The sequence below is a fragment of the Talpa europaea genome (genome assembly GCF_964194135.1).
Source record: "Talpa europaea genome assembly, chromosome: 11".
Taxonomy (NCBI): domain Eukaryota; kingdom Metazoa; phylum Chordata; class Mammalia; order Eulipotyphla; family Talpidae; genus Talpa; species Talpa europaea.
The window spans coordinates 94546574-94573003 of NC_140078.1; the positions used below are offsets into that span (position 1 = coordinate 94546574).

The 26430-nt window shown below is 44.5% G+C and overlaps 1 protein-coding gene across 1 annotated transcript in view; it reads left to right on the forward strand.

The window, feature by feature from the left end:
• Positions 1-1883: 1883 nt before the first annotated feature.
• The window catches only part of ACP3 (acid phosphatase 3), a gene marked incomplete at both ends in the record, with an annotated part of 42458 nt that continues 17911 nt past the window's right edge, over positions 1884-26430 (forward strand). Inside the window, 8 exons of the mRNA XM_084248019.1 lie at positions 1884-2003; positions 8964-9059; positions 10789-10875; positions 11471-11623; positions 16561-16659; positions 19024-19116; positions 21094-21226; positions 24125-24207. Coding sequence (XP_084104145.1) covers positions 1884-2003; positions 8964-9059; positions 10789-10875; positions 11471-11623; positions 16561-16659; positions 19024-19116; positions 21094-21226; positions 24125-24207 — 864 coding nt within the window. The remainder of the gene's footprint in view (positions 2004-8963; positions 9060-10788; positions 10876-11470; positions 11624-16560; positions 16660-19023; positions 19117-21093; positions 21227-24124; positions 24208-26430) is intronic.

Sequence of the window (26430 nt, forward strand, 5' to 3'; positions counted from 1 at the left end):
AAAGTCCTGGCTCCCTGGTCCCAATTCAATTCCAAAAGGGCTCCCCCAGCTACAGAGCCTCTGGTAGCATCTCTGAGTTCTTCCTTCCTCTTCCCCACCCTATTTATTTCTCTCCCTCTTCTGTTGTCTATCCTGAGAGCCTCCCTACTATGTTTCTTACATACAAATTTCACTCTGGGAGTGTGCTTTCCTACAAAACCAGCCTGCTCCACTTACAGAATGTCCTGACCTGATGCTAATTAGAGGTTGAACACTTGACACATGAAGGAAGAAGTACCACAGGGGAATAAAAGTGATTCAACCAAAAGTTCTGCTGATCACGTCAAAGTGTTCATGTCTATGATTAGGATGCCACAGCTTCCTTTCACAGGTGGCCTGGCACATACAGGAATGGTAAGTGTGGCAACTCCGTCTCTGCTCTGGACTGGACATCCTCTATATTCACACCCCTTTTCCTCAAAATCTCACCCATTAAAACTGAAAGTGTGGGGGGCCTCCGTGGTGGCACAAAGGGTTAAGATGCAACCTATGAAGCTGCCCGAAGCCACTGCAGCACGACTTCAATCCCCAGCCAGGGAGCAACCCACATGGTGCAGCAGACCTCTCCTGACTCACCCGCTGCTCCCTTCAGCAGTGTATTTCAGTACATCTGCCTGTTCTGTTCCCCACTCTGTCTCTGGTAGATCCTCTCACCCCCCACATCTCTGGCTTGTATCCCAGTTCTTATATGCATAAATAAATAAATCTTTAAAAAAAACCTGAAAGTGGGGACTGGCAGGTGGAGAACGTGATGGTGAATCAAGGGTCACAAGCACCCTTCAATATTTAACCACATGCGTTCTTCCCACACATTTCCCCACACCAGAAGAAGTAACATCTCTCCCACACACCACAATCTAGGGCACCCTGTGATCACATAACAGAACCCTCCTGTCACAGGTAAGTCAATGCCCCAAAGAGGGAGTTGTGGCGAAACCACTGTTCTCCCTCTGCTGGAGGGGCAGAAGTCCTGCATGGGAATCCTGTGCTCAGTAGCCTGGGATGGGGCTGGCAGGGTGGGAAAAATGGAAAGCTCCATTCCCTCGGTCAGGGTTGTACTTCTTGTGCGGCGTCCCCGATGAGATCACGGCTGGAGAGGGGTGACTCACACGGAATAGAAGGCTTCTGACCAACGTTGGTGACTGACATGACAGGGAGTTAAGTTCTTTATTGTTCTTGTGCTTAAGCTGTGTCAGGGTAGAAAAGGTACTTCTAATTTTGACATACCACAGATGAGCCCTAGATATTTCAAGGTGTGACTAAAAATGTTCCAAATAAAAGTGCTTACTTTATGTCACCTTTAAAATATCTCCATAGGTCACATGAGAGTTTAGGAAAAAAGGAGCCATGTTTGAGCAGGGGATTGGACCCCCCCAAAAAATACACCAGTACCTACAACCCTTCCCTATTTCTTTCCCTATAATTCTGGATGTCCAAAAGATTAGGAGTGGCTGGCCTGCAGTTTCCAGCTTGGGGATAGCTCTCTTTCCCTAATACTAGCCGCAAAGCAACACTGTATCATACCCCATCTAAGTGACAAAGGTAAACTCAAAATGAAAGGTCTATTAAATGCTCTGTGACCTTCAGCCAAAGCTCTCCCCCATCCTGGGTTTTAGTGTTCTAACTTAAGCCAGGAAGCTGTGATCTCCAACACCCAGTCCCAAATTTATCTGACCAGGCACTTGCCAAGCCCCACCCCAAGCCACCTGGAGATTTTACTATTTGAGTCTAGTCCCTCCCACATCCTCCTTCCGTTCGATGCTTTGATTAAATAGCTTCCCAACCGATGCCTTGGCACAGGGAGCAACACCTCCTAACTCCTGCCTCAAACAGGTCTTCCCAGGATGAGAGCTGCCCCCCAAGGCTGGGTGAGGGCTGCAAGGTTTCACCTCAGCATCTTGCTTCTGCTTTTCCTCTGGCTCAACCGAACTGTGGTAGCTAAGGAGCTCAAGTTTGCGACCTTGGTGAGTAGCTTGTTTGTCTGCCCTTAAAACTGTTCTCAGCATGGCCTGAAAACCAACTGTGGTGGTTTCATTTCACTCTTGTGTTATCTCTCGGAGCCCAAACTCAGAAAGTGAATAATCAAGTTTTGCAAGTTCTTCTAATGAAGACTTAACATGTCCTGACAAAAAGATGGGGTGGTGGGGGCGTTTGCTTTGCCCATATTATTTGTTGACTTATTTTACAACTACTTTGAATGCAGATTCTTCCAGACAGAGGCCAGGAGAAGCCTCTGCTGTATGTTTAGCACCAGGCGCTAAATTGGCACCATCCTGTTTAATGATACCATTTTGCAAAACAAAAAACAGTCATTTTCTGTATTTAACTAGTCCTTCCCTCTGGTTTATCAGGGAATTGGGAAATATATTTGTATACAGTTTCTAAAGTATAAAGGTGAGACTATCCTAGGCTCTTAGTGAGCACACTGGGCTGACTTCTGATACATAGATTTCGCTAACCATTAAAATCATGTTTTTTCCCCACCTACGGTGTAAGTGGCAAGTTATGAAAAAAGGTGGAAGGGTGGTCAGTATCTGTCAGGGAAAAAAATCATACTGATGGCATTGTTTTAAAATCAGGTAGAGGATTTACAAAGTAAAGGGGGATTTACCACTTGACATATGTGTCCTGGAATTAATCCTGCTGTATCTCTTAACTTCTGTCTTTATCTTTTATTTTCTTTGAATCTCTTTCTTCTTTTACCTTCACTTAGTATCTCTCTTTGCCTCTGACCAGCTCCTTGTGTTTGGGTCTCCTCCAGTCTTCCTCACAATTTTTATTTGACATCGTGAAAATATGTTGATAAATAGATAAATTTTCTTCCTGTAAAAACACTCAGAATTTATTTTTATAGTTTGGAGGGAGCTCACCTTTTTCTTAAAAGTTAAACATGAAGTAACTATTTTCTCAGCATGGTGTATTCAGAACTCCTTTTTCCCTTCTATGGAAATATTTTATAACCATGTTTATGCAAAGCATTATTTTTAATCTAGTATATCTTTATTTTTTAATTTTTTAAAAAAGATTTATTTATTTTTACAAGAACTGGGGTACAGGTCAGAGGCATGGGAGGGTGAGAGAATTCACCAGAGACAGAGCAGGGAGTAGAACAGGCAGACAGACGGAAGACATTGCTGAGGGGAGCAGCAGGCGAGGTAGGAGAGGTCTACTGCACCATGTAGGAATCTCCCTGGTCAGCCAGGAATCGAACCTGCGCTGCAGAGGCTGCGGACAGCTTCACAGCGCTGTGCTCAACCCGCTGCGCCACCGGGGAGGCCCAGTCTAGTAAATCCTTAGCAGATCAAGAGTCAATTATTTTACAACTGATTCACCAGCTGTCAGACTTCTGTGCTGAAATAAACAAAACATATTATACTCTTGTCATTTTCTAGGCAACCTATTGAGTTAGACTTTGACTTATCTTCATGGGTTCTTCACCAACATGAACTTTAAGTAGTTGTAGGGACTCTGCAGAGATTGCTCTGCCCACACATAAACCTGGGACTACCTGATTGAGTGGTGAGCCTCTCTGAGGATTAACTGAGAACTCTCAGTTAACCACACGCGGTTGATTCTCTCCTTCGTGATTTACAAGGTCCAGGTTAACTTTCCTCAGCTACCAGAGTATGGTGAGTTCCTTCCTTCCCCTCCACATGTATTCAGGAACTGTAAGAAATATGTCTCTGAAAAAAAAACAAGTAATAAAGGAAGGTGTCTCTGACTGACACAGTACTATTAATGACACTATCCAGCAGTTCCCTGAGCAGGTCCTGTGTGCCAGGCACTGAGAGTTCAGCATGGATTATATCACATCATCCCCCAACAATGTTATGAAGTAGAGTTTGCCAGAACAACACAGGATGCCCAGTTAAATTTGAATTTCAGATAAACAGTGATCACTGTTTAGTGTACATACATTCCAGGCAAATTTTGTTTGCTCAATTTAGCAACCGCTCTACATGATTTTGTAAGAACCTTATCCTTCCTCTTTTGCAGATGAAGAAAGAGGGCTCACTTGCCCATGGCCATATGGCTAAAATTTGAACCCAAGCTGTGTAACTCCAGAACCAGGCCCTTAAATGCTAGACATAATCTGTCCCTACTGTGTGCATACAGTCTAGCACATGGCCCTGAAGTCACCCCACAGGTGCTCAGCGTGTGCCTCAGTCAGTAGGTGGTTCCCTTGCTCTTTCTTAGTGATCCAAGAAAAAGAAATTGTCCCCATTTTTGAAAAGCTTTTCTTGGCAGAAAGAGCAGGAAAATATTGTTGGTTCTTGTTCTTGCTCAGGGACAGTCACCATTTGATCTTTTAGAGCAGGTTTGCCAAGAGCCTCCTGTGGAATGCTCGTTTAAAAGTTCTTACCAGCACTGCTCGGTTAAAAATAAAATTTCGATCGCCAAATGAGCTTTGGCAACAGAAGGTAGATTGAACTGTGTTTTTTCCCCCAAACTCTTATTTCTTTATCTTTTAAATATGTCTCCTGTTGTAAACTGTGTTCAATGGTCTCGTAGGTACAGAACTCCTAGATGTTTTTAATGTTCGCATATGTATTTAGTTTTCAAGGCGTTCAAAATTGTCTTTATAAATATCAAAATTGTCTTTCCTAACCTTTGACTATAGAATCCAGATCCTCTTTTTTCCCCCAGTTTTGCACAGAAAACCCATAGAGAATTTTTTTAACTTTAGAGAGAGAGAATAATAAGTATGGTGGGTCCCATTGTCCCCACCAACCAGCTTCTACAGTTACCCATTAAGGCCAATCTTGTTTTATCTAAATGATCACACACAACTACTGAACTACTAGGGATTACGACTGTAATCCCCTACATCATTATTCCACCCATAATTCAGTAAAAGCCATTTTAAAGCATTTTCTCTCCCCTAACTTAGGGGTAAACACATGTTCATCTCAGGTTCATCTCAGGTCATCTCAGACAGAGAGGAAAATCCTTTCTTGTTACACCAGAGTTTTACACACAAATGTTGGGTGTTGGGTCTGGAAGTATAAGCTTTTCTCACTCTTCAAGACTAATCATGCAGTCAAAGATAGTCTGGATGGAAATCACCTCCAAATCTCAAGCACACCATGTCTACACTAGGATGGGTAAATTCCAGAGTGTGGAAGGCAAATTCATTCATTAAAACAAGCATTTCGTGGGGGGTGGGAATTGTACAGGGATTGTAACTAACATGAAAATGCATACATTGTGCAAAAATGAAAAATGATGTAAAAATACATTTAAAAAAACAAGCATTTTGTGTGTGTGTTGCTATAGGACAGGCACTGTTGGGGTATGGCGGCACCACGACAGCAAGGATTCTGCTTTCAGGGAGTTTATGGGGAAAGAAGATGCCATATACTTACACACACACACACACACACACACACACACACACACACACAAAACTCAGGGATAAAAATAAAACTATGCAGTGCGAGAAAGCCCCAGCAGGAGCTACTTTGTACTGGTCAAGGGAGGCCTCTGGCAGATGTGGCCTGTCAAGACAGGCCTGACTTTAGCCACTGAATAAATATGCACCAACAGAAGCAAGATATTCCAGGCAGGATACGAAGGCCTGGAGGCTGGATCAAAAATGTTTTGGATGGAACAACAGGAGGGCCCCTGTGGCTAACAAGCATGTTTAGCAAGAATATAAGATAAGAACATTGAGGTGGGCAGGCCAGAGCTGGTAGGGCCTTGCAGGCCATGGGAAGGACTAGGCATTTTATGCAGAAAGCAGTGGGAAGGCCGCAGTATCTAGAGTGACAAGGTCAACAAGCACCAACACTCCCCACACTCGAGTAGATCATGTTTGGAGCAAGAGGTGGCCTCCTGGGGCCTCATTATGAACTTCTCTGCTCTTGTGTAGCTGTCAGTTCTTCCACAGAGAAGAAGGTTTAATAGGGTGAGAGGACACTCCAGAGTTCTAAGCAATCAATAGAGCTATTTCCGCTGACGGTTTTGCAAAGAGCACCTGACCACTGTGTGGAGAGGGGGACCGGACAGGCCCCCCCCCAACACCTGCTCACCAGAGCCGCCACTGTGCATGCTCCACCTCTGGTCAGCTGACTCCCCAGAGAAGGACACTTCATGGGGATATGAACCCTGATTCCTTTTTTTAAAAGCTCCTTCTGATTAAAAGGGGGAAGAAAATGTGAAGAGGTAGGGGAGGGGGTGCTAACTATCATGAAAATGAGGCGATCTGGGCTCTTTACACATCATTGAGTGTGGCTGGACCTGTCCTCACGGGGCTTGGGAGAAGCAACAGATGGCAGGAGACAGGCGTCTGTAAAACAAGAGAGGGTTGCAGAGACATCAGGCCTGTCATCATCCTGGATGTCTTCCTACAGTGATCACCACCTAGGCTGGCAACTGACAATAGTCCTGCTGCTCATCCTGTCCTTTTAGTTTCTAAAGAATTTCATTGAACACGATCACCAGACTGAGAACAGAGGATATAAATCTGGCAGAGCAGCACTTAAGAAAATTGCCCTACCACAGACTTCAAAGAGCCTGGGCCAATGCTCCAGCCCAATTGGCCAAACTCCAGAAGTTTCAAAATGCCCTGTGTGCTAGAGGGCACTCATATATGTGCAAACACACACACACTCACACACACACACACACACAGTCTGTTTTCCAGCACTTGGGGTAGGGGTGGTTTTATGCAGTTTCTATGAATTCACAGAGTGCTGAGCCACTGCCTTGGAAACCCTTGAAACCTGCTGAAATGTAGGGGACTTCAATTGATTCGACGTTTAAGACAGAGTAAGAATGTAAGAAAGCTCACAGCCCGTGGTAAGGTCCCAGTCCCTGCTCCTTAAAACACACGTCTGTAAATGCATCGCCTTTGTTTCTCCACAGGCCATCTGTTCCTCAGTTGCATACACTAAAATCTTTGGTTTTATTTTTTAAGTGATGTTTGGGATTGTTTCTTACATCAGGCTTTTGTTTCTTTGATGCAACACTACCCCACTCCCCTACACACACACACACACACACACACACACACACACACACACACACAGAGTGAACTTCCAGTCTTAGAGGAGAAGAGCACTTGGAATAGAGCTGACATAGACACTCTCCAAACCCCAGATTATCCATCTTCAGTGGACAGGATGTTAAGGAATGTGTTTTCATCTAGAGATGAGCCCCTCAGATGGGATTAAACCGCTGGCGCTGGAGACCCTGGCCTGTGTTGGGATCTTTGTTCTACCATGTATGTGCTGTGCGACCTTGAGCTGGTTGCTTTCCTAAGGTTAATTTACTCATTTGTGAAACGCAGATAATAACAGTACATGCTCTGTAGAATTGATGAGAGGATTAAATATGAGAAGCACTTAGCACAACTTCTAGGATAAAGCAAGTGTTCCAAAAATACTGAGTTGTGTTTGTGTTTATATAGGCTGGGAGGAAGCATTGTAAATTACTTTACTAAAGGGGCCTCCCTGGTGGCGCAAGGGGTTAAGCACTGCACTGTGAAGCAATCTGCAGCCTCTGCAGCCCGAGTTCGATCCCCGGCCCACCAGGGAGCAACCCACATGGCAAGGCAGACCTCTCCTGTCTCTCCTGCTGTTCCCCTCAGCAGTGTATTTCAGCCAGTCTGTCTGTTCTGTTCCCCACTCTGTCTCTGGTGAACGCTCTCACCCCCCTTCTGACATCTCTTTGCCTAACCCAGTGGCTCTTGTATCTAGGGAATATTTGGAAGCATCTGGAGACCTTTTTGGGTCTCACGGTTGGATAATGATGTTGGTCTCTATTGGGCAAAGGCCAGGGCTGCCACTGAACATCCCGCCAGACACAGGGCAGCCTCTCACAGGAACTGTCCAGCCCAAGATGTTGACAGCGCTATTGGGAGAGGCCAGCAAGAAAGCGTGACCACAGGTTGATTCTCAAACTGAACCCAGGCAATCGGAGGTGCCTTACACTCCCTGTCCCTCTCCCTTAATCTTCTCCCCACAGTGTACATTCTGCTTCCTTCCCCTGCCTCCAGGAGTGCTCCGAGGACATTGTTGGGTGGTAATATAGCATTGAGACCAACTGGATAGTATGTGACTGAGCACAATTGAGACCTCTGTATAAACTTTGAAGATTTAGCAGGGCCTGGTGTAGAAACTGAGTTCCTTTGCTCATTAAAATGGCCACCCATCCATCCAGAGTGTTCTGCCTCTTTCTTGAGTGTCTCTCCACCCTCCTTATAAGGGAGCTGGTTTCAGATTCTACCTGGGAAGCTCTGGAGGTTGGGCTCCAACAAGTACTGGGTTTGAGAAACCCTGGAAACTAAACAAGGTAGATTTATGATCTATTGAGACCATGTAACAACTTTAGTTACTGAAGCAGCAGGAGGGGCACAGTGCAGGAGCTCTATGACCCAAGCAGATAGGTGAAGGAGGGTCCTGGAGCCCTCGGTGGCTTTTGCAGGCTTTTATTGGGTTTTATCAGGTATGCGCAGGCAGGGGTGCCAGGGGGCCCAGGAGGCTGGCAGGCCACTCAGCCCCCGACCAGTCTTCACTCTTTCTGGGCTCTCCAGCCTTCTCTCGTGGCCTCTGCTTCTCTCTCTTGTTCTCTGCTGGTGGTCTGGTCCACTCTCTGGCATCCCGTGATGCCGCCCTATGAGCGCAGTCTCAGCCCAGGTGTACCCACCTATGCAAGCCCACACCCCACTCCAGGTGTCCGCCATCAGGCATCATTTAATCTAATGGCAGGAGGGCAGAAAAGCCTGATACTTTACTTACCCTACAGTTACTCAGATCTGGGAAAGTAGTTTGCACAATTGCCTGGAGTCTAAAAAAAATCTGATGTGTTTCAGTTACAAAAAGAGAAAGCTGAGAACCAGTGGTTTAGAGGAAAAGCTATTATGATGAGCAGAGGCAAAACATCTAGTGAAGTTTTAATATACAGCCGCGATCTGTCTGCAGGTGTTCAGACATGGAGACCGAAGTCCCATCCAGACCTTCCCAAACGACCCCATTAAGGAATCCTCATGGCCGCAAGGATTTGGCCAGCTCACGCAGGTAACGATTGATGATGAATCTCAGGGGAACGGAGCACTATGGGGCTTGTAATCCCTTGAAACCACATAACTACTTTCGTTACTGACATCTGACAAAGCGTTCTGAACATCTACCTGGAATCTTAAGTTTAAAATGCCTTTTGATTATGAAACGAGAGGTACCCAGGGTTACTTTTGATCAGTTCTGATCTGGACCAAGTCACCTCTCCGACTGGGAAGTGTAGGAAAAACTGGATGGAGTTGCCTGTTTTGCTCTTTTTTTTACCCTGTTGACTTTACTAAAGCCTAAGAGATGAGCATAGACCACAGAAGAATAAAGGAACTTAGAGATGCTGAAGAAAGACAAGAGATATTCATAAGCCAGTCCTGGAGTTGCTCAGGCTTCACCTGAGGACAAAAAAATAATTTTGTAATCAGTAAACTGAACCAGCAAGATCAGGAAAGCTTGATTTCTCGGGAAGTGCTGATACCCAATTTGATTTCTTTCCAGCTGGATGTATCTGGTAGAGAATCCATGATAGCAAGAGGTCATGGGCACGAGGAGATCACGAGTTTGAGAGGTGAAATGCCCTCGTGGGAAGAACTAAGTACCGAGCCCCTTAAATATGTTGAGTTAAAACTGCTTAAACAGAGACTCTAGCCTTTTCTCCTGGAGCAACACACAGACCCTGTCCCTGATGCTGACTCCCTTATGCTAAACTGCATCCGTTTTCATAAAACCTTGCTTGGTGCCTGCAGGACTAGAATCTCCATTATTTCTATTTCTCGGAGAACTCAAGAACCCAGAATGCATAATACCAGGACACCCACATCAAATTCCATTAAATTGTAGAATGGACACACAGAACTCAAGAAATCTGTTTACTCACCAGCTCACCAGTTTATTACAAAGGATATGAATGAACATCCTGGTGGAAGAAATGCATAGGACAAGGTATGGGGGAGAGGCTGGAGCTACCATCCAGGCTCCACTCACCCCAAATCTCCAAAAGTTCACCGACCTGGAGGCCCTCCAATGCACCTTCCTCTTGGGCTTTTACAGAGGCTTTATTCCATAAGTGTGAATGTTCAACTCATTCGCCTTTAGCAACTAAACTCAACCTCTAGCCCTCAGGCCTCCCAGGAAATCAGGGAGAATCCTAGGCTCTGTCCCCAAAGATTCTAGTAGGTCAGTAGGTCAAGGGTAGGACCAAAGAATTTGAATTGTAATCTCCTCCCAGGTGATCCTAATACTGCTAAACCAAAGACCACACTTCAAGTAACAAGTTTTGTTATTATTTTTTTTAATGAACCAGGCATAAGTAAACTGGGCAAATAATAAATCATTGCACCCAGAGTTTGAAAATGACCTGCTGATTCCTCATGCCCCACCTCTATCAGAGGGTTGAATTTCTTAGACAAAACCCCCAAGTGGTCGACCAGCTCAGTGACTGCTCTTCCAGCAAAGATGAAGCCCTGAAATCTCTACTACAGCAAAGAGGAAGCACTCATTTAGATCAGTCACTGGCTGTGCACTGGGCACGACTCGATGTTAAGTACTGATCAAGATGAGGGCATTTTCTCTGGGAGTCAAGACTCCAGATCATAGCTCTTTCTCATTTCCGTTTTAATATGTGTTGTCATGGATCTCTTAAAGTACACCACTGTTCACGCTGCACGTTCTTGAGAGATGACACCCTTGGATAAGATTCACAGAACTCCCTAGTTTTTGCTTCTACTTGTTTCCGCAGGTGGGCATGCAGCAGCAATATGAACTTGGAGAGCATCTGAGGAAAAGATATGGCGTTTTCTTGAATGAGTCCTACAAACGTGAACAGGCAAGTTGGGAAGTGTAGAGTGTGCATGTTGTCCCTTGGAAGATTTTAACATAATGTTACATTTGGAAAAGGGCTCTTTGCCTGTTTCCTGAGTCAGGCAAGTCAGAGATTGTGTTTACAAATGTACTCCTTTTGGGCCTCCTCTGGTGGCGCAGCGGTTGAGCGCTGGGCTGCAAGGCTGCCCACAGCCTCTGCAGCGCCAACTTGTTCCCTGGCCACTGGCGAAGGTCCCACAAAAAACAAACAAAAAAAAAAACCAAATGTACTCCTTTTGCAATGATTTTGTTCCCCAAAGCTTATGAATATGACTAAATTCAAATTTTATGGACGCCAAGCATAAATATTTTGGCAAGGCAAGTAATCACCATGTAACTAGTCTCTTGTCCATTCAGTGCACGGCAGACTAGGTTATTTGATTTCTTGGCATGCTCGTAATACTGCCTCTCCTATAACATGTTATGATTACGAAGCTTCCATAGCGTCTGCTAATCTTTTCTGGTGGGTGTCTTCCCTTTTCTCAAATATGCTATTAACTCCACAGGAAAAAACCCACAGATCCTCTCAGCTGGATTCTGCTTTGATTTTCCTGCTCTAGGTTTATGTCCGAAGCACAGATGTCGACCGGACTTTGATGAGTGTTATGGCAAACCTTGCAGGCTTATTTCCCCCCAAAGACAGCAGCATCTGGAATCCCCACCTACTCTGGCAGCCCATCCCGGTGCACACAGTGCCACTTGCTGAAGATCGGGTCAGTATTCTCGAAAAAATGGGAGATGCACCAGGCCTGGTAGGAGGGTAGGCTGCTGGCACTTGTGGATTTGGAGATTCGGACACTGGGCTCTGCAGTTTTGACTCTTTGCTAAATACATGTGCAAAGGACAATGTGGAATTTCTGGGCCAGAGAGAGCAGGCCTGGGATTTCTCTTTGGATCTTTATCCTCCACTTTGTTTCTTCACTCAGCTGCTGGCAGTTTGTCTCCATGTGTACATACACACACACTTCCCAGTTTCCTGCCTCTAGTTCATTGGCTTTTGCTGTCCCACACAAGTTTTTCCTCCTTTCAGAATATTCTAAGAGCTTGTTATCTGCAAAATTCCCCTCCCCCTGGAGATCCCCACTCCTAGGTAGAGGAAAAAAATGATTTGAGAGCATTGTTACTACCTAGCACTTTCAATGCACTTTCAATGTACTGCCCTTTCCAACAACCTTAACTAAACAATATTATCACAGCCAGGGAGTTAAGGGCTCAGAGAAGTCAAATAAGCAAAATGGGCCGAAGCCCCAGAACTGGGGAGCATCACCCCTGGGGTCTCTACCAGAGCAGGTCCCTGCCCTATAAACTTGTGGTTCTCAAAATTACCTCCATAGTTGAATCACCTGGTGCAGTTTTTTTAAATCGCTGCCCAAGGCGCCCCCAACACATCAGAATCTCAGAGGATGGGATCCAGGCATCAGTATTTTACAATAAGCCAAAGCAGGGATTCCAGCAGAGAGCCAGTGCCATAAAACAAGCTGCCCAAATACAGTGCCTGGTACAGAGAAAGTCTGAAATTCATTATGCTAGGTGGGACTGACCAAGAACTCTTTACCCTTTTCAGAGGAACTGGTGTTTTTTTTAAATAGCAATAAATACTTGTCTCAGATGTGGAACCTAAGACTACAAGAAGGACCAAGGGGCCTTCCCAGAGCCCCTGCAGTCACATTGTGAGCATCTCATCAGTCTGTGGTTGAGGCTGAGCGTGACCACCGGACCCCAGCTACTGCCCAGTGGCCTCCGGGGTAGACCACTGTCTCTTTGCCTTGCCAGTACTCTAGAACTTTGTTTTGTTGTTTTTTTTTTAAGATTTATTTTATTTATGCATACAAGAGCTGAAGTATAGGCCAGAGGTGTGGAGAGGGTGAGAGGATTTGCCAGAGACAGAGTGGGGAGCAGAACAGGCAGATTGACTGAAATACACTGCTGAGGGGAGCAGCCGCGCCATGTGAGCCAGCTCCCTCACTTGGGATTGAACTCATACCTCAGTGGCTGCCAATAGCTTCATAGAGCTGAGACTTAACCCCTTGCACCACCAGGGAGGCCCACTCCTAGAACTTTGACTTAACTTGCAGATGGCAATTTGAGAATTTTTCCTAAATGCTTTATAGAAATAGTCCAAACCTGTTCACCTCACTCTCCATAAATCTACCCAGACCATTTTTTTGGTGTTTCCCAAAAAGATAAGATGATATATTTATGTCTCTTTCCTTCATAGAATCAATAGTGTAGTATTTTGGTTGGCAGTGTTCTTAGGAAAGGAGTTTGTGAATATTTTTTTAACCAAAAGAAAAAAACATCAGGGCCTCCCCGGTGGCTCAGAGGTTGAACGCTGGGTTGAGAAGCTGCCTGCGGCCTCTGCGGCGCTGGTTCGATCCCTGGCTGCTCCCCGGCCACAGGAGGAGGGTCCCACATGGCGCGCAGACCTCTCCTGCCGCCGGCTGCTCCCCTCAGCAGTGTACTTCGGTCCTTCTGCCTGCTCTGCTCCCCGCTCTGGCTCTGGTGAATTCTCTCACCCTCCCGTGCTTCTGATTGTACCCAGTGCATGTATAAACAAAACAAACAAACAAACAAATAAATAAAACATGCCTCTATTAAAAAAAAAAAGAAAAAAAAAGAGAAAAAAACATCACCCCAACCGCAACCTTTTCTGAGAGCTAGAGAGTGCCAACAAGTTTAGCTGATGGAGACTCAGGAACTGTTTAACGCCTTTTTTTTGGGGGGGTGGGGACCCTCACCAGCAGCCTGGGATCGAACCGGCGCTGCGGAGGCTGCGGCTGCGGCGCTGCGGAGGCTGCGGGCAGCCCCGCAGCCCTGCAGCCCAGCGCTCAACCGCTGCGCCACCAGGGGAGGCCCCTGTTTAACCCTTAATCTTGAAACATATAAAGTTAGGTAGTAAAGCAATCAGCTTTGTAAGAAGAGAAAGAGAAGAGGCAGGAGAGAGAGAGAAGCAGGGAGGCAAAATGACCTACCTGTGGCTTGCAGTCACCTGCCACTAAGATAAAAACAGTTCTAACATCCTTCCCAACTCTAGCAAAATCAGTTAACACAAAGTCATTCCTGGAGCTGGACTAAGTGCTATAGAGAGAAAGGAGAAATAGGAGGTCAAGTCTCTTCCCTAGTTTGTAATCTGTTTGATGAGAGAGGATTTGCATGTGTGAGTGGGTAGAACAATACAGGGCGATTTCAACTACACGCAGAAAAGTACAGGAGGAGTTCAGAGAATGAGACCCCCCAGGGCCAGCCTTCAGGTCTTCATGGAGAGAGGGAACTTGACCCAGACCTCAGAGGACAGGAGGAAAGGAAGCAGCCTGGAAACAGGGCAGAGCGTGACCAAGCAGAGTGCTAGTCCTTCTGTGTCCAAATGCCATATTCAGAAAGAATGAAAATAAAACTGAAAAGCTGTGTTGGGCACAGATGAGAGAATCCAGATATGATAGAGAAATCTGGAGATTGCAAGTGTGATGTAGAAGAGGGTGGGGTTTGAAGTTGGAAAGCCTAGGGCTGAGAGCCAACTACTGCTTCAGAAACAAATTTCCCTGCACCCCAATTTCCACCTAGCATCCACCTAACTCCTTCCTAGGGATGCATGAAAGCCAGGTTCATTCAGAAATGCTGAAGATTCTGTTACTGCAAAATGCCAAGCAGGTGTTTAGATGATCACTCTGTTTTCAGTCTGACTCAACAGGTGGATTAGAGAGGGCTGACAAAGCCCAAGTCCAGAAAGGGGACATTTGAAAGCCACGCAGGGAAGTTTAGAATAAAGCGGTGGACAGAAACCTGTATATTATATTCAGCAGATTGCACACGTGGTGAGTAAGGTGTTGCGGCATCTGTCTGAAGATGTCTCCGAAGGAAAAGACAGCCCCAGAGAGTAACTGTTGAAGCTTTTGGAGAATGAGGAAACAAAGGCCTGAAATTAGATGGTGAAAGATGTGAGAGTAAGGAAAGTAAAGCAAGACACAGTGACACTTGGCCCCTGAAATGGCAGGCAGGAAGCAACTTGGGTTTCTAAATGCTTCCTGTGTGGCTACTAATATGCCAGACCCTATTTTGGGCACCGACAATATAGCAGTGAGCACGATAGACAAGCTCCTGGCTGTCCTTGAGTTTCTATTTTCTAGGACATGCATGGAAAAGAAGTGAATACTAAATAAAATCATTTCAGATTGTGATGAGTCCCCTAGAGGAAACAAAGCAAGATGGGATGCTGTGGGGGGAGTGTCCCAGTCAGGGGACAATCTGGCAGAGCCCCCAAGCTTGTACCTTGAGAGGCCAGTGAGGAGGCCCCCGTGCTGCTGGAGAGGTGTGAGCAGGAGGGACAGCAGAGGGAAAACAGGGCTGAGAGGGTCCTTGGGGGCTCACTGTGAGTTTGGACTTTATTCCCGGTAAGCTGGAAACCAGTGCAGGTTTAAAGGACAGAATGCATGGTCTGGTTGATGCTTTCAAAAGATTAGTGTTGTGTAAGAGTAACATAAAAAGGATTGGTGTCGCTGCTGTGCGGAAAGTGAATGGTGAAGGTAGAAAGAGCAGATGCCAAGGATCCACTTAGTGGAAGCACAGGTTATGGTGGCCCAGAGGGGAGGGGACTATGAAGATAAAGAAAAGGGGTCTGTTTGGGATATATTTTGAAAATAAGCAAACCAAAGTCAGAGGTCCATGTTGTGGGATGATAAATATTGCTGTTAACAAAAGGAAAAAGAGAGGACACGGGAAATGATTAAAAATGAAATTAAGTTCAGCTTCATGTTAAATTTGAGGAAGAAGAGAAACCAGCATGAAGTGATATTCACCAAGGGTCAGAAACTCAGGACTAGCCGCAGATGGAAAAGAGAGCAACAAAAATAAACTTGGCAGTCACTGAGCAGCAGATTATACTTACAACTATAGAAGATTGTCACTTTTTTTAAAGGTCTGCTGCGCCATGTGGGTAGCTCCCTGGCCCAGGGATCGAACTCATGCTGCAGTGGCTGTGGATAGCTTCATAGTGCTGTGTCTTAACTTACCCTTATAAGTTAAGGGAGGCCCGACTATCACATTTAAACTTGCTTTAAAGTGATTGCTTTGTCCTCATAATAGGTTTTTAAATATATACTTCTATTCAGTGAACAGGTGCTGTTATTTTAACAAGCTGAAAATTTGCAAAAATAAAGCAACAAATGGTTAATTGATCTCTTAAGATTCTTTCCAGAACTTCTAACTCATTTCTCTGTACTGGGGGGGGGTGTGTGTGTAGGGGGGGCAGGGGTTACATGTACACATATATATCCGTGAATACACATGCATATTGCTGCAAATCCATTGCAAGAAGTGAAAGGAGCAGGAGGAACCGTAATCATATTGCATGGAAAGCCAGGAAGTGTGATTGTTGATCAACAGCACAGTCCTACTCAGACGAATACACAAAAGAAAATAAAATGGTATTCACTTCTGGGTACATATCCTACTATTTTAAGACCTACAGACCATCTATCTATTTCCCCTTCATTTTAGAATTTCCATTTGACTCAAGGCACATATGAATCTTTTATTCAGGTCACTTTTTACCTCATGAGCCTAAAATATGGCTGCAGCTTCTTTAGCAAAAAAAAAAAAAAAAAAGTCCTCCTTCTGACTAATCAAGGATTTATGGTTTTTCTTTTGCCCTCAGTTGTTATACCTGCCTTTCAAGCACTGTCCTCGTTTTGAAGAACTTGAGAAAGAGACTCTGACCTCGATGGAATTCCAGGAGAGGCTAGTTCCTTATAAGGTTAAAAAATAGTGTGATTTGGGGATGTGCAGGGTTGTGGGAGCTCCAGCCTCCTAAGTGTGTGGAGAGGGGAGGAGGAGTCTGTTGGTTGGTTATAAATGTTTCAATGAGCATCATTCATCTACCAGGTCCCCTTTCCTATGCTGGGGGCACCAGCCAGAGAGAAGCCAGTCCCTTAGATCTGATACCCAGTTCCCTAGAGGAACCAGGGAGAGTGTGTGCCTGGATTAGCGTCAGTGCAAGTCTAAAATGACCTGGCCTTATTCACACTGAGCACCTGGGACTATTGTCTTTGCATAAGAAAGATAGTCTTTCTTATTTAATACTTCTACTTTATAAAATTCCCATTTTCAAAAGTCCACAGAGGTAGGCACAATGCCTTGTACTTTTAAAAATAATAATTTGAGGACCTCCCTGGTGGTGCAGGGGTTAAAGACAGTGCTCTCAAGCTATGGCCAGCCACTACAGCAGGAGTTCAATCCCCAGCGGGCCAGGGAGCTACCCACATTGCACAGCAGACCTCTCTGCCTTGCCGCCTGCTCCCCTCAGCAGTGTATTTCAGTAGATCTGCTGTTCTGCTCCGAATCCAATTACTCCCTGTACCTCTGGCCTACACCCCAGTTCTTATATGCATAAATAAATGAATCTTTTTTAAAAAAGATTAAAATAATAGTTTGAATCTATAATATCTATTCACATGATCAAAAGTCAAAATATGTGTCCCAAGATGCCCCAAGTAACCAACCCCTTGCGGTATTTTCTTATGTTGTCTTCCAGTTTCTATTTGCATATGCAAATAAATATGAATATATTCTGGTAGTTTTCCCTTTAGTTACACAAGCCAGGTATACTATTCATAGGGTTGGACATCTTGAGTTTTTTCATTTAAAAAAAAAAATCTTGGAAATAATTTCTCTATCAGTACATAAAGTTTCCTCATTTTTTATAACTGGTATTTGAATCTATGGATTTATCATAATTTATTTAACTGATCTGTCTCCATGGAAATGTGGGTCATTGCCAATCTTTTACACTGTCTGTGTGAATAGCTTATATCTAAATCATTTAAGAATCTGTGGAATAATATCCCAGAAGTAGAAATTCTGGGGCAATTGAAATTTTATCAAATTATGTTCAAAAAGATTATTAAACATGCAGACTTTTGGCTGAAATAGAAAAAGTTTTATAAGTTAAGGAACAAACCATCAATCTTATTTTCTTGAGAGTTTTATTAATATTGTTGCTTAGTTTTTTGAAAGGTTGGCATTTTAATAAGGTTGGCATTTTGTCCTTGAATCAGTTAATAACTAAGATTAATTATGTTTATAGATTTACTATTGCTGATCTTTTATTTCTAGAATCAAGCCACTTTCTTTTAACATGATATTGAATTGTTTGCCATTATTTTATGTGGACCTTTTGCATTGTCATTCAAAGTGAATTGGACTATAGTTTTCTTTCCTGACCACTCTTTGTCAGTATCAGTATTATACTTAGTTCTTATAAGAATTTCAGAAGTTCCTTTTTTGATGCCCCAGAAAAGTTAAAACAGCATTAGAAAGATTGGCTCTTGAAAAACTTGGTAGAATTTGCCCATAAAATCATCTATCCCTGCAGCTCTTGTTTTGTTTTAGAGGGGTGGTCTTCAATAATTATTCTATTTCTTTAATGGAAATCTATTAGTGTTACTATTGGCAGTTTATATTTTCCTAGAAAATTTACCCATCAGACAAACAGTATCTTCAAACCATTTCCCAGAAACTGCTGTCATTTTCATCAGGCAGACAGCTGAGTAGCAGATCTGGTCCTTGGTCCAGAACCTGAGGGGCATTTGCATCCAAATGTCACACTATCAGTCACCAAGTCCTCTTTCTATTGCTTTCCTGGGATACCTTAGCTGGAGGCAAGCTTTCCTTGCTCATTTATTTCAATGTGAATTACCCTTCATCTGCTCCCAAAAATAATTGGAGGCAGTGCACTTAGGTCTAGCTCCAGGGAAAACCAGGGACTCCTGGCAGTAAGCCAGCCTTTGCCCACATTTTTAATGTAATTATGAGAAATGATCCATTCTTCAGTTTAATATTATCCCTAAATTATTTGGGCTTTTCTATAAACTGGGATTCTTTATGAAGGGCCAGTTTATATCTCAGGGAACTTTGGGCGCAAAGTTTGTGGATTATCACAACTGAGGGACTAGAGATGAAGCTGGTGCTGGTGGGGAGAGGCCAGGAGTACTGCTCACACCCCACAATGCACAAGGCAAGCCCCCCCCCCACAACAAAGAATGATCCAGCCCAAAATATCAATAATGATGAAGTTGAGAACCCGACTAAAAAATTATTTATTCTTCTGTGTGTGTTTCAGGATTTTATGGAAACCTTGCCCAAACTTTCAGGATATCATGGCCAGGACCTTTTTGGAATTTGGAGTAAAATCTACGACCCTTTGTTTTGTGAGGTAAGAGGGAAAAAAATATCAAAAATTAGCTTGCAGTTGATTTTATAACTGACGCTGTTGGGGGGAAAGTATGTCTTGAACAAACTCAACAAACAGGCTTAATGGACCCCCTCCCACCCCAGACCGAAGAGATCCAACCCACCAAGGGCTATAAATCCCATAATGTCATCACCACCGAAGGGAGGGCAGCTGGGAACTGAGGGTGGAGTTAAGCAGCCAGGTGTGGTGTATAACCAGACATGTGGGCTTTGGGGTTCCCTGGTTTTTCACCGGCATTCAGCATGCTGTGAGGGTTCCAGCTCAGCAGAACTGGTAGAACACATTCACCCATTTATCTCTCCTGCTCCCTGAGTTATTCATTTCTTTATTTCCACTTTTTGTGAATAAACCCTATGTTACCCCTTTGTGTGTACCTACAGTTGAGTCTCATTATAAGTCCCTTTCAAGTGCACGGGTGAGGACCCACAGTCAGGTAACACATTTCCATTGGGGTTGCCCAGTAACAACACCAATTTTGAAACATGAATACATTTTCTTTTGCTTTTTTGCAGCTGTATTACTTATACTTTCTTTGACATTGAAACATCCTTCAAGACTTCATGTTATCTTGAAAATTCCAACTTCTATTACCTAAGTTTTCACCCTTTGGAAAATTGCAAGCAAAAAAAGAAAATGCTTTTCTTTCTGTGTCTTGCTGCTTACTTATTGTTCAGTCACTCAGGAATGCTGGGTTCTTGTCATGGATTTTAATGGAAAAAGTAATGGTATTGTGCAAAAAGAGAAAAGAAAATTGCCTGCTTTCAGGATATATATAGAAATAAGCAAGCCAACTTTAAGCCAGGCTATTGAAATTGGCTTGTCAGGAAAGACTGTCTTCCTTGCTGTGCAATGCATGCGGAATAACCTTGTGGCTAAATTGCTATTGAGTTTTTCAAAGCCACAAACGTGGTTTTCACTCACCACGCTCCACCTTGTGGCTGAAAAGAGCTCGCTGTAGTTCTGTTTTCTCAACCACCTTGCTGAGTCCAGGGGCAACAGCTACGCACACAGGGACCTCATATGCTCTTTTCTGATTCTGAGATCAGGGGGAATTATGCAATTATGTTCCTAGTTCCTTCCCAGTAACAAATAACGGTTTGCCACCCTAGATGACACAGTAATTCAGCACAAGCTACATTGCCAATATTTCCATTTTATCATTGTATATGTTTCTCAGAAAATCTGTTAGCCTTGTAGGTACTCAGTGGACACAAGAACTCATATTGGGTGTGTCTTGACTTTTTTCTTCCTTCCTTCCTACAGTCATCTCCAAGTTCTTCCATAATGTGGCCAGAGTGCGTGGTATCTTTTTAACTCTCCCCTCTACATCACTTGGCTTCAGTCTCCTCTTCATGATCTCCCTCTCTGAATTCTGCCTTTGAAACTGAAAGAATCTTAATTTTCATAGCAGATATTAAAGAGTAGCAGAAGCTCTCTACCTACCCTGCTGTCTAGCTCTTCATCCATTTAACAAATATTTACCAAGTGCCTGCTATGTACAAGGTACAGATTCTTCCCAAGAGCTAGCAACCTAGAAGTTGATAGAAGGTTCAGAAATATATTACCTTTCCCAGTTGTTTTTCAAGCTGTTTATTTGGCTTTTAAGGAAATATCCACACACCTGTCAGCTTTTGCCTTCCCCCAGGGTTAATAGAAAGATTTCACAAAGAAATGAGGTGCCTTCTTGCCACACTGCATCCTTACTCTGAAAATACAGGTTACTCTAGAGTTAAATCACAAGCTATGAACTTGGTAGGAAGTGGCAAATTGGTGTTTCTGAAACTCAATACCTCTCCTTATTACCATGTAAAGTTTTCCTAGAAAGCAATGGCAGGACAAGAAAGATTTGGCTCTAGTCATCCCTCTGAGATCAAAGAGGTTAGGACACTGAGAAATAAACACACAAATACACATTGGCTTTCTTTTTCTTTGCTACAGGGTGTTCACAATTTTACTTTACCCTCCTGGGCCACCAAGGACGCCATGATTAAGTTGAAAGAATTATCAGAATTGTCCCTCCTGTCCCTCTATGGAGTTTACAAGCAGAAAGAGAAATCTAGACTTCAAGGGGGTAAGTATTCCAAGGATGTCTTCAGTGATCTGGGTCTATGTCCTGGTCCCATCACTCATCAGCTATGTGATCTTGGACAAGTCCTTGAATCATTCCTGCCCCAGTTTCCATTCTGCAAAATGGAGAAGAGAATGACACTCATTTCACAGACAATGAGGATTAAAGTGATTGTGTGTTTTAAGACTAAGGATAACACTACCTTGTACATAATGCATGGTCAATGAACATTTTGTGATTTTAGAATCATCAATATTATTCACTCTGGGCCTTTGTTTTCCCACCTGGAAAATAAAAGCTTAAGGCAAAGTTGAATATTACTTTTCATCCTTTCCAGATCAAAGTATCAAGGTTTTGCATCTGAGCATCATGAAAATGTGCCTAGTGGCCTATAGGATGAATTTCATAAGTGGGGGGTATCACAGAAGTCAACAGTTTTCCCAAAACCCTGGGTGGTGGCTATTGCTAACATTGATTAAACATCATTTGAAATTCAGTTATCCCCTAAAAACTAATGCATGTGGCAATTGGCAAGTTGATGGCACAAATCAGTTTTCCCATTGATGTTCAAAGACGTTCATTTCTCAATGATGCCCCTTCTCAGCTGGGTTTGGCCCTTTGGTATACAGGACACCCTAGACCCAGGCAAGAGGACGCCCAACCCTTGCATCTCAATAGGTGGGTGGAAGAGAGAAATCAGGACCAGGCAGGATGGGGAAGATACCAAAGTCTGCTAGGGCAGGTGGGTGGGCAGATCAGGACTGCAGAGCTTGTCGGCTTCAGAGGGGTGAGTGAGGATGTTAAAACTAAGGATGAAGAGCAAAAGGCAGTCCCTTATGTCAGGTTGATGTCACTATGACACATTTCTTTTTATTTTTTAAGATTTATTTATTTATGCATACAAGAGCTGGGGTACAGGCCAGAGGTGTGGAGGTAAGAGGATTCACCAGAGACAGAGTGGGGAACATTACAGGCAGTGTGACCAAAATACACTGCTGAGGGGAGCAGCAGGCGAGACAGGAGAGGTCTGCTGCACCACATGGGTTGCTCCCTGGCTAGGGATAGAACTTGTGCCGCAGCAGCTGAGGATAGCTTCATAGGTTGCATCTTAACCCCCTGTGCCACCAGGGAGGCCCACTATGACATATTTCTAAGCCACACGAGGGCTTTCAAGTCGGGATTCTAGCTTGAGGAAATCAGTACAATCCCATCGGGACCCAAACCATTGCCAGACCCTGTTCATGACCGCATCAGGACAAGTTTCATAGAAACCCAGAAGGCAAAACACCCTGGGGACTGAACTAGGCTTGGAGGATGTTCTCTCAGGGCAGCAGAGTGGAGAAAGAGCTCAAACCCGCAATCGGAAGGGAGTCAGTGATCGTCACAAACGCAGCCAACAGAGAGCGGGACGAGCTGTAGCTGCAGAACAAGTGAGGTGTGAAGTCAGAGGGTTGGGAACAGGCAGAGCATCCAGGGCGAGCCCAGATGGAACCTGTGTCGGGGGGAGCTAGAGCAGGAGACAGGCTGTGCGTAGGGCCAAGCCCTACCTTGCGTGCTACACAGCAGAGGCTACAGGGTGGACATTGGGCCTCACCAGCTCCAAACCCCTTTAGATGGTGGAGGCGGGGCTCTCCATTTAGTCTCCCAACCTAGTCACATGGGCTCAGGAGTTCAGTCTCTTGTTACTCAAAATACAATCCAGGTGCCAGCAGTGTCCACATCACCCAGCATCTGGCTAGAAAAAAAGGTCAGTTCCCACCTCAGACCAGGGGAATCAGAACCTGCATTTTAGTCAAATCCCAAGATAACTTCATAAATATATCTAAGCTTACAAAGCACTTCTCTAAATGCAAGAGCTAGTAAAGAAAAGGATGAGGAGAGCCAGGTGGAAGCTGACAATGGTCTAACACTAGATGAGCAGGTCTGTATATAGTAAAATGTGGGGTTTGTTCTAGCAACTTGCTCGTGCTTCCTCCTTATACTTCCTTTGGTTACTAGAGACTGTAGTAAGAGGAAGTCACTTCCCCTTTCTGTGTCTCAGTTTCCCCATCTGATGAGTACACTAAACTAGTTTCTATCCATCAGTATTCCCTAACGTGTCCTCTTGGGTCTTGGATTCAAAGACTGGCACCTGTGTGAACATACCTGTTTTCTGGAGAAGTCCACAGCTATTGATAAGACTGGAGATTATTTCCTGAGTGATTCTTGCCAAATCACAAGCTCAGCCTGTTGTTCAGATCTGGCTAGATAAAGAGATGTGCCAACTGCGTGCCTGATAAGTGATGAAGTGTGGAACACAATCCTGCAGAGAAAACACAGTCTAGGAGATCTTCCAGACCTGACCAGCGTCTCTCTGCCCTTTGCCAAAACCTCTGTCTCCTCCATTGCTTTTAGGGGTGACCCTGTTCATTAATATTCTCTTCTCAGCCACCTGCTACACACACACACATACATGAGCATGCACATAAGAAAACCCCGAATGCTATTTTAGAACTATCATCACAGTCAGAAAAATGGTCCCCAGATTAATCCACAGCCTACACTGACATCCAGAGAGCTGTGTCCCCCACGGCCTCCCACAAGGGTGGAGAGAGAGGCGCCTGCTGTCATATCAGGCCACCCTTAGAGAAGGGCATTGACTGACACAGTCTGAGAAAAGCCTTGTGAAGTCATGTCCAAGTTCTGAGCCTCTAACTTGAGCTTTTGGAGTCCCATGTGTGAATGCAGCTCCCTGGCCTCCCTAGCTCACGGCAGGTATGGACAAAATTAGTTCTTTTCCTCTCTTCTTAATTCTTGAGAATTATGGCAGAAAGACTTGCTCCGTAGGATGAACAAAAAGCTTGTGAACTAAAAATAAGCTCATCTTGGGTTCAGCTCATGACTGATTTGTCCTTCTTTAAGGCGTCCTGGTCAAGGAAATCATCAACCAAATGAAGAGGGCCACTGAGCCAGCAAACCGCCGAAAACTTGTGATCTATTCTGCTGTAAGTATCTCTGGCTCCATTCTGCCTCCTTTGTCCAAGTGTGTGAGTACTTTGAGGACAGGAGACGGCCTCTTCTTCATCATCATCTCCTGATCACCCAGTAGATGGCAGATAAAACTTTTAAAATGAAGTACATAGTTCTGCACCTCAAGCAGTTTATCATCCAATACTGACAAGAAGCTAGGTAAACAGGAATGCCATACAAAGCAAGGTGGGAAGAATTTAGAGAAGGGAAAATCACTCTGTACCAAACTTAAGCCAGGAGAGAAGAGGACAAGTCAAGTGTGCAGGGTGTGGGGGCAAATTGGAAAGTGGGTGTAGGGCAGAGCCGTGGAAGGAACTGTCAGCTGAAGGAGATGTGTCAGGTCTCCATGGATGGAGGAGGCAGGGCCACTAGCACAGGTGGTCTTGGAACAGGCAGGTGACTGTGAGACAATTAGGTTTGACATGCCAAGAGGCATCTGAGCAGGAAACTCCAGATGGGACAGGGGATAGAAGAGGCAAAGGGAGCTACAACTTGAAGGTGGAGCTACATTTGGGAGCAGAAAGAACAGAGCGAGATCTTGGAGAAGACTTCCATCTGGGACAGAAGCAGGGAGAGAGACACAGGTGGGGGAGAAGGCCTGGGCGGATCATGTACTGGGCGGCCATCCGCGGAGGCTGGGGTGTGCAGGGGAGGGGCTGAGTGTGCCAGCTCACGTCCCACCCACTCTCCATGATAGAGGATTTCTCAGATGTGGTTTGTCTGCAGAGAGCCTTGTTTCCAATCCATAAGGAGATGGGAGAGATAGTTAAAGTTTGGTTTTTATGTGGAATGCTAAGAGGTATAGACTGGAGGAGGGAAGAGAGTAGAGTGCTTCCTGGAGAGACAGAGGTCTAGAATGAGTTGACTGCCAATTTTTCTAGTTATAATCTAGCTTCTGATTCTGGTAAGTCATCAACCTGAAACTCTTCTTTCTCTGGTAAATTGGTTCTAACCTCTTTCTGAATATGTGTACATGATCTTATAGTTTTTTTTTTTAAGATTTCATTATTGCATAGAAGAACTGGGGTGTAGGCCGGAGGTGCAAGAGGTGAGAGGATTTACCAGAAACAGAATGGGGAGCAGAACAGGCAGATCTACTGACATACATTACTGAGGAGGGCAGCAGGCAAGACAGGAGAGGTCTGCTGTGCCATGTGTGTCACCTCCCTGGCCAGGAATCGAACTCAGGCCACAGTGATGCTAGCATGATAGTGCTGAGACTAAGCCCCTAGGCCACCAGGGAGGGCCCTGCCTTATAGTTTGTTTATTTATTTATTTATTTATTTTTTATTTTTTTATTTTTATTTTTATAGAGGCATGTTTTATTTATTTGTTCGTTTGTTTCGTTTATACATGCACTGGGTACAGTCAGAAGCACGGGAGGGTGAGAGAATTCACCAGAGCCAGAGCGGGGAGCAGAGCAGGCAGAAGGACCGAAGTACACTGCTGAGGGGAGCAGCGGGCGGCAGGAGAGGTCTGCGCGCCATGTGGGACCCTCCTCTGGTGGCCGGGGAGCAGCCGGGAATCGAACCGGCGCTGCAGAGGCTGCGGGCAGCTTTGCAACCCAGCGCTCAACCGCTGTGCCACTAGGGAGGCCCCCTGCCTTATAGTTTGGACACACAAATGTAACATTCATCTTGTAGCTATAGAGGTTGGGGACTTTCTAAAAGTAGGTGGCTAACTGGTGGCAAAACTGGCAAAGCCAGTCCTCTGTGTCTTCCAGCCAGTTAGAGATAAAGATCTAACAACCATGTTTAAGTCACACTCTCTACTGCCAAACATTTTGTCCTCTCTATGCCTTTATAGCCTCATCTATTCTCCAATTGAAAATCACAGATGACTGTAAACTATAGGAAAAAAAAATCTAATTTTAATGTGTTCTAACATTTTAAAATGTAATGAAAATCAAGCTAAAACAGAGAGCTGTTCTACTGGGAAAAGGCAGGGGACAAAATCAGAAGACTTGGCTCAAATTTACCTTCTGCCATTTTGTGGTTATATGACATTAAGTAAATTACTGAATTTCTCTGAGTTTCCATTTCTTCAGCATTTAAAAGGAAATAATGATATGTTTATAAATCTCACTGCCTTTCACACAGCAGAAACTCAACCAAAATTAGTTCTTCCCTCTCTGTTTAATTCACTGGGGTATGGGAAATTTAATTGAGTCAGAAGCCTCCTGGTGTTCTACAAATGCT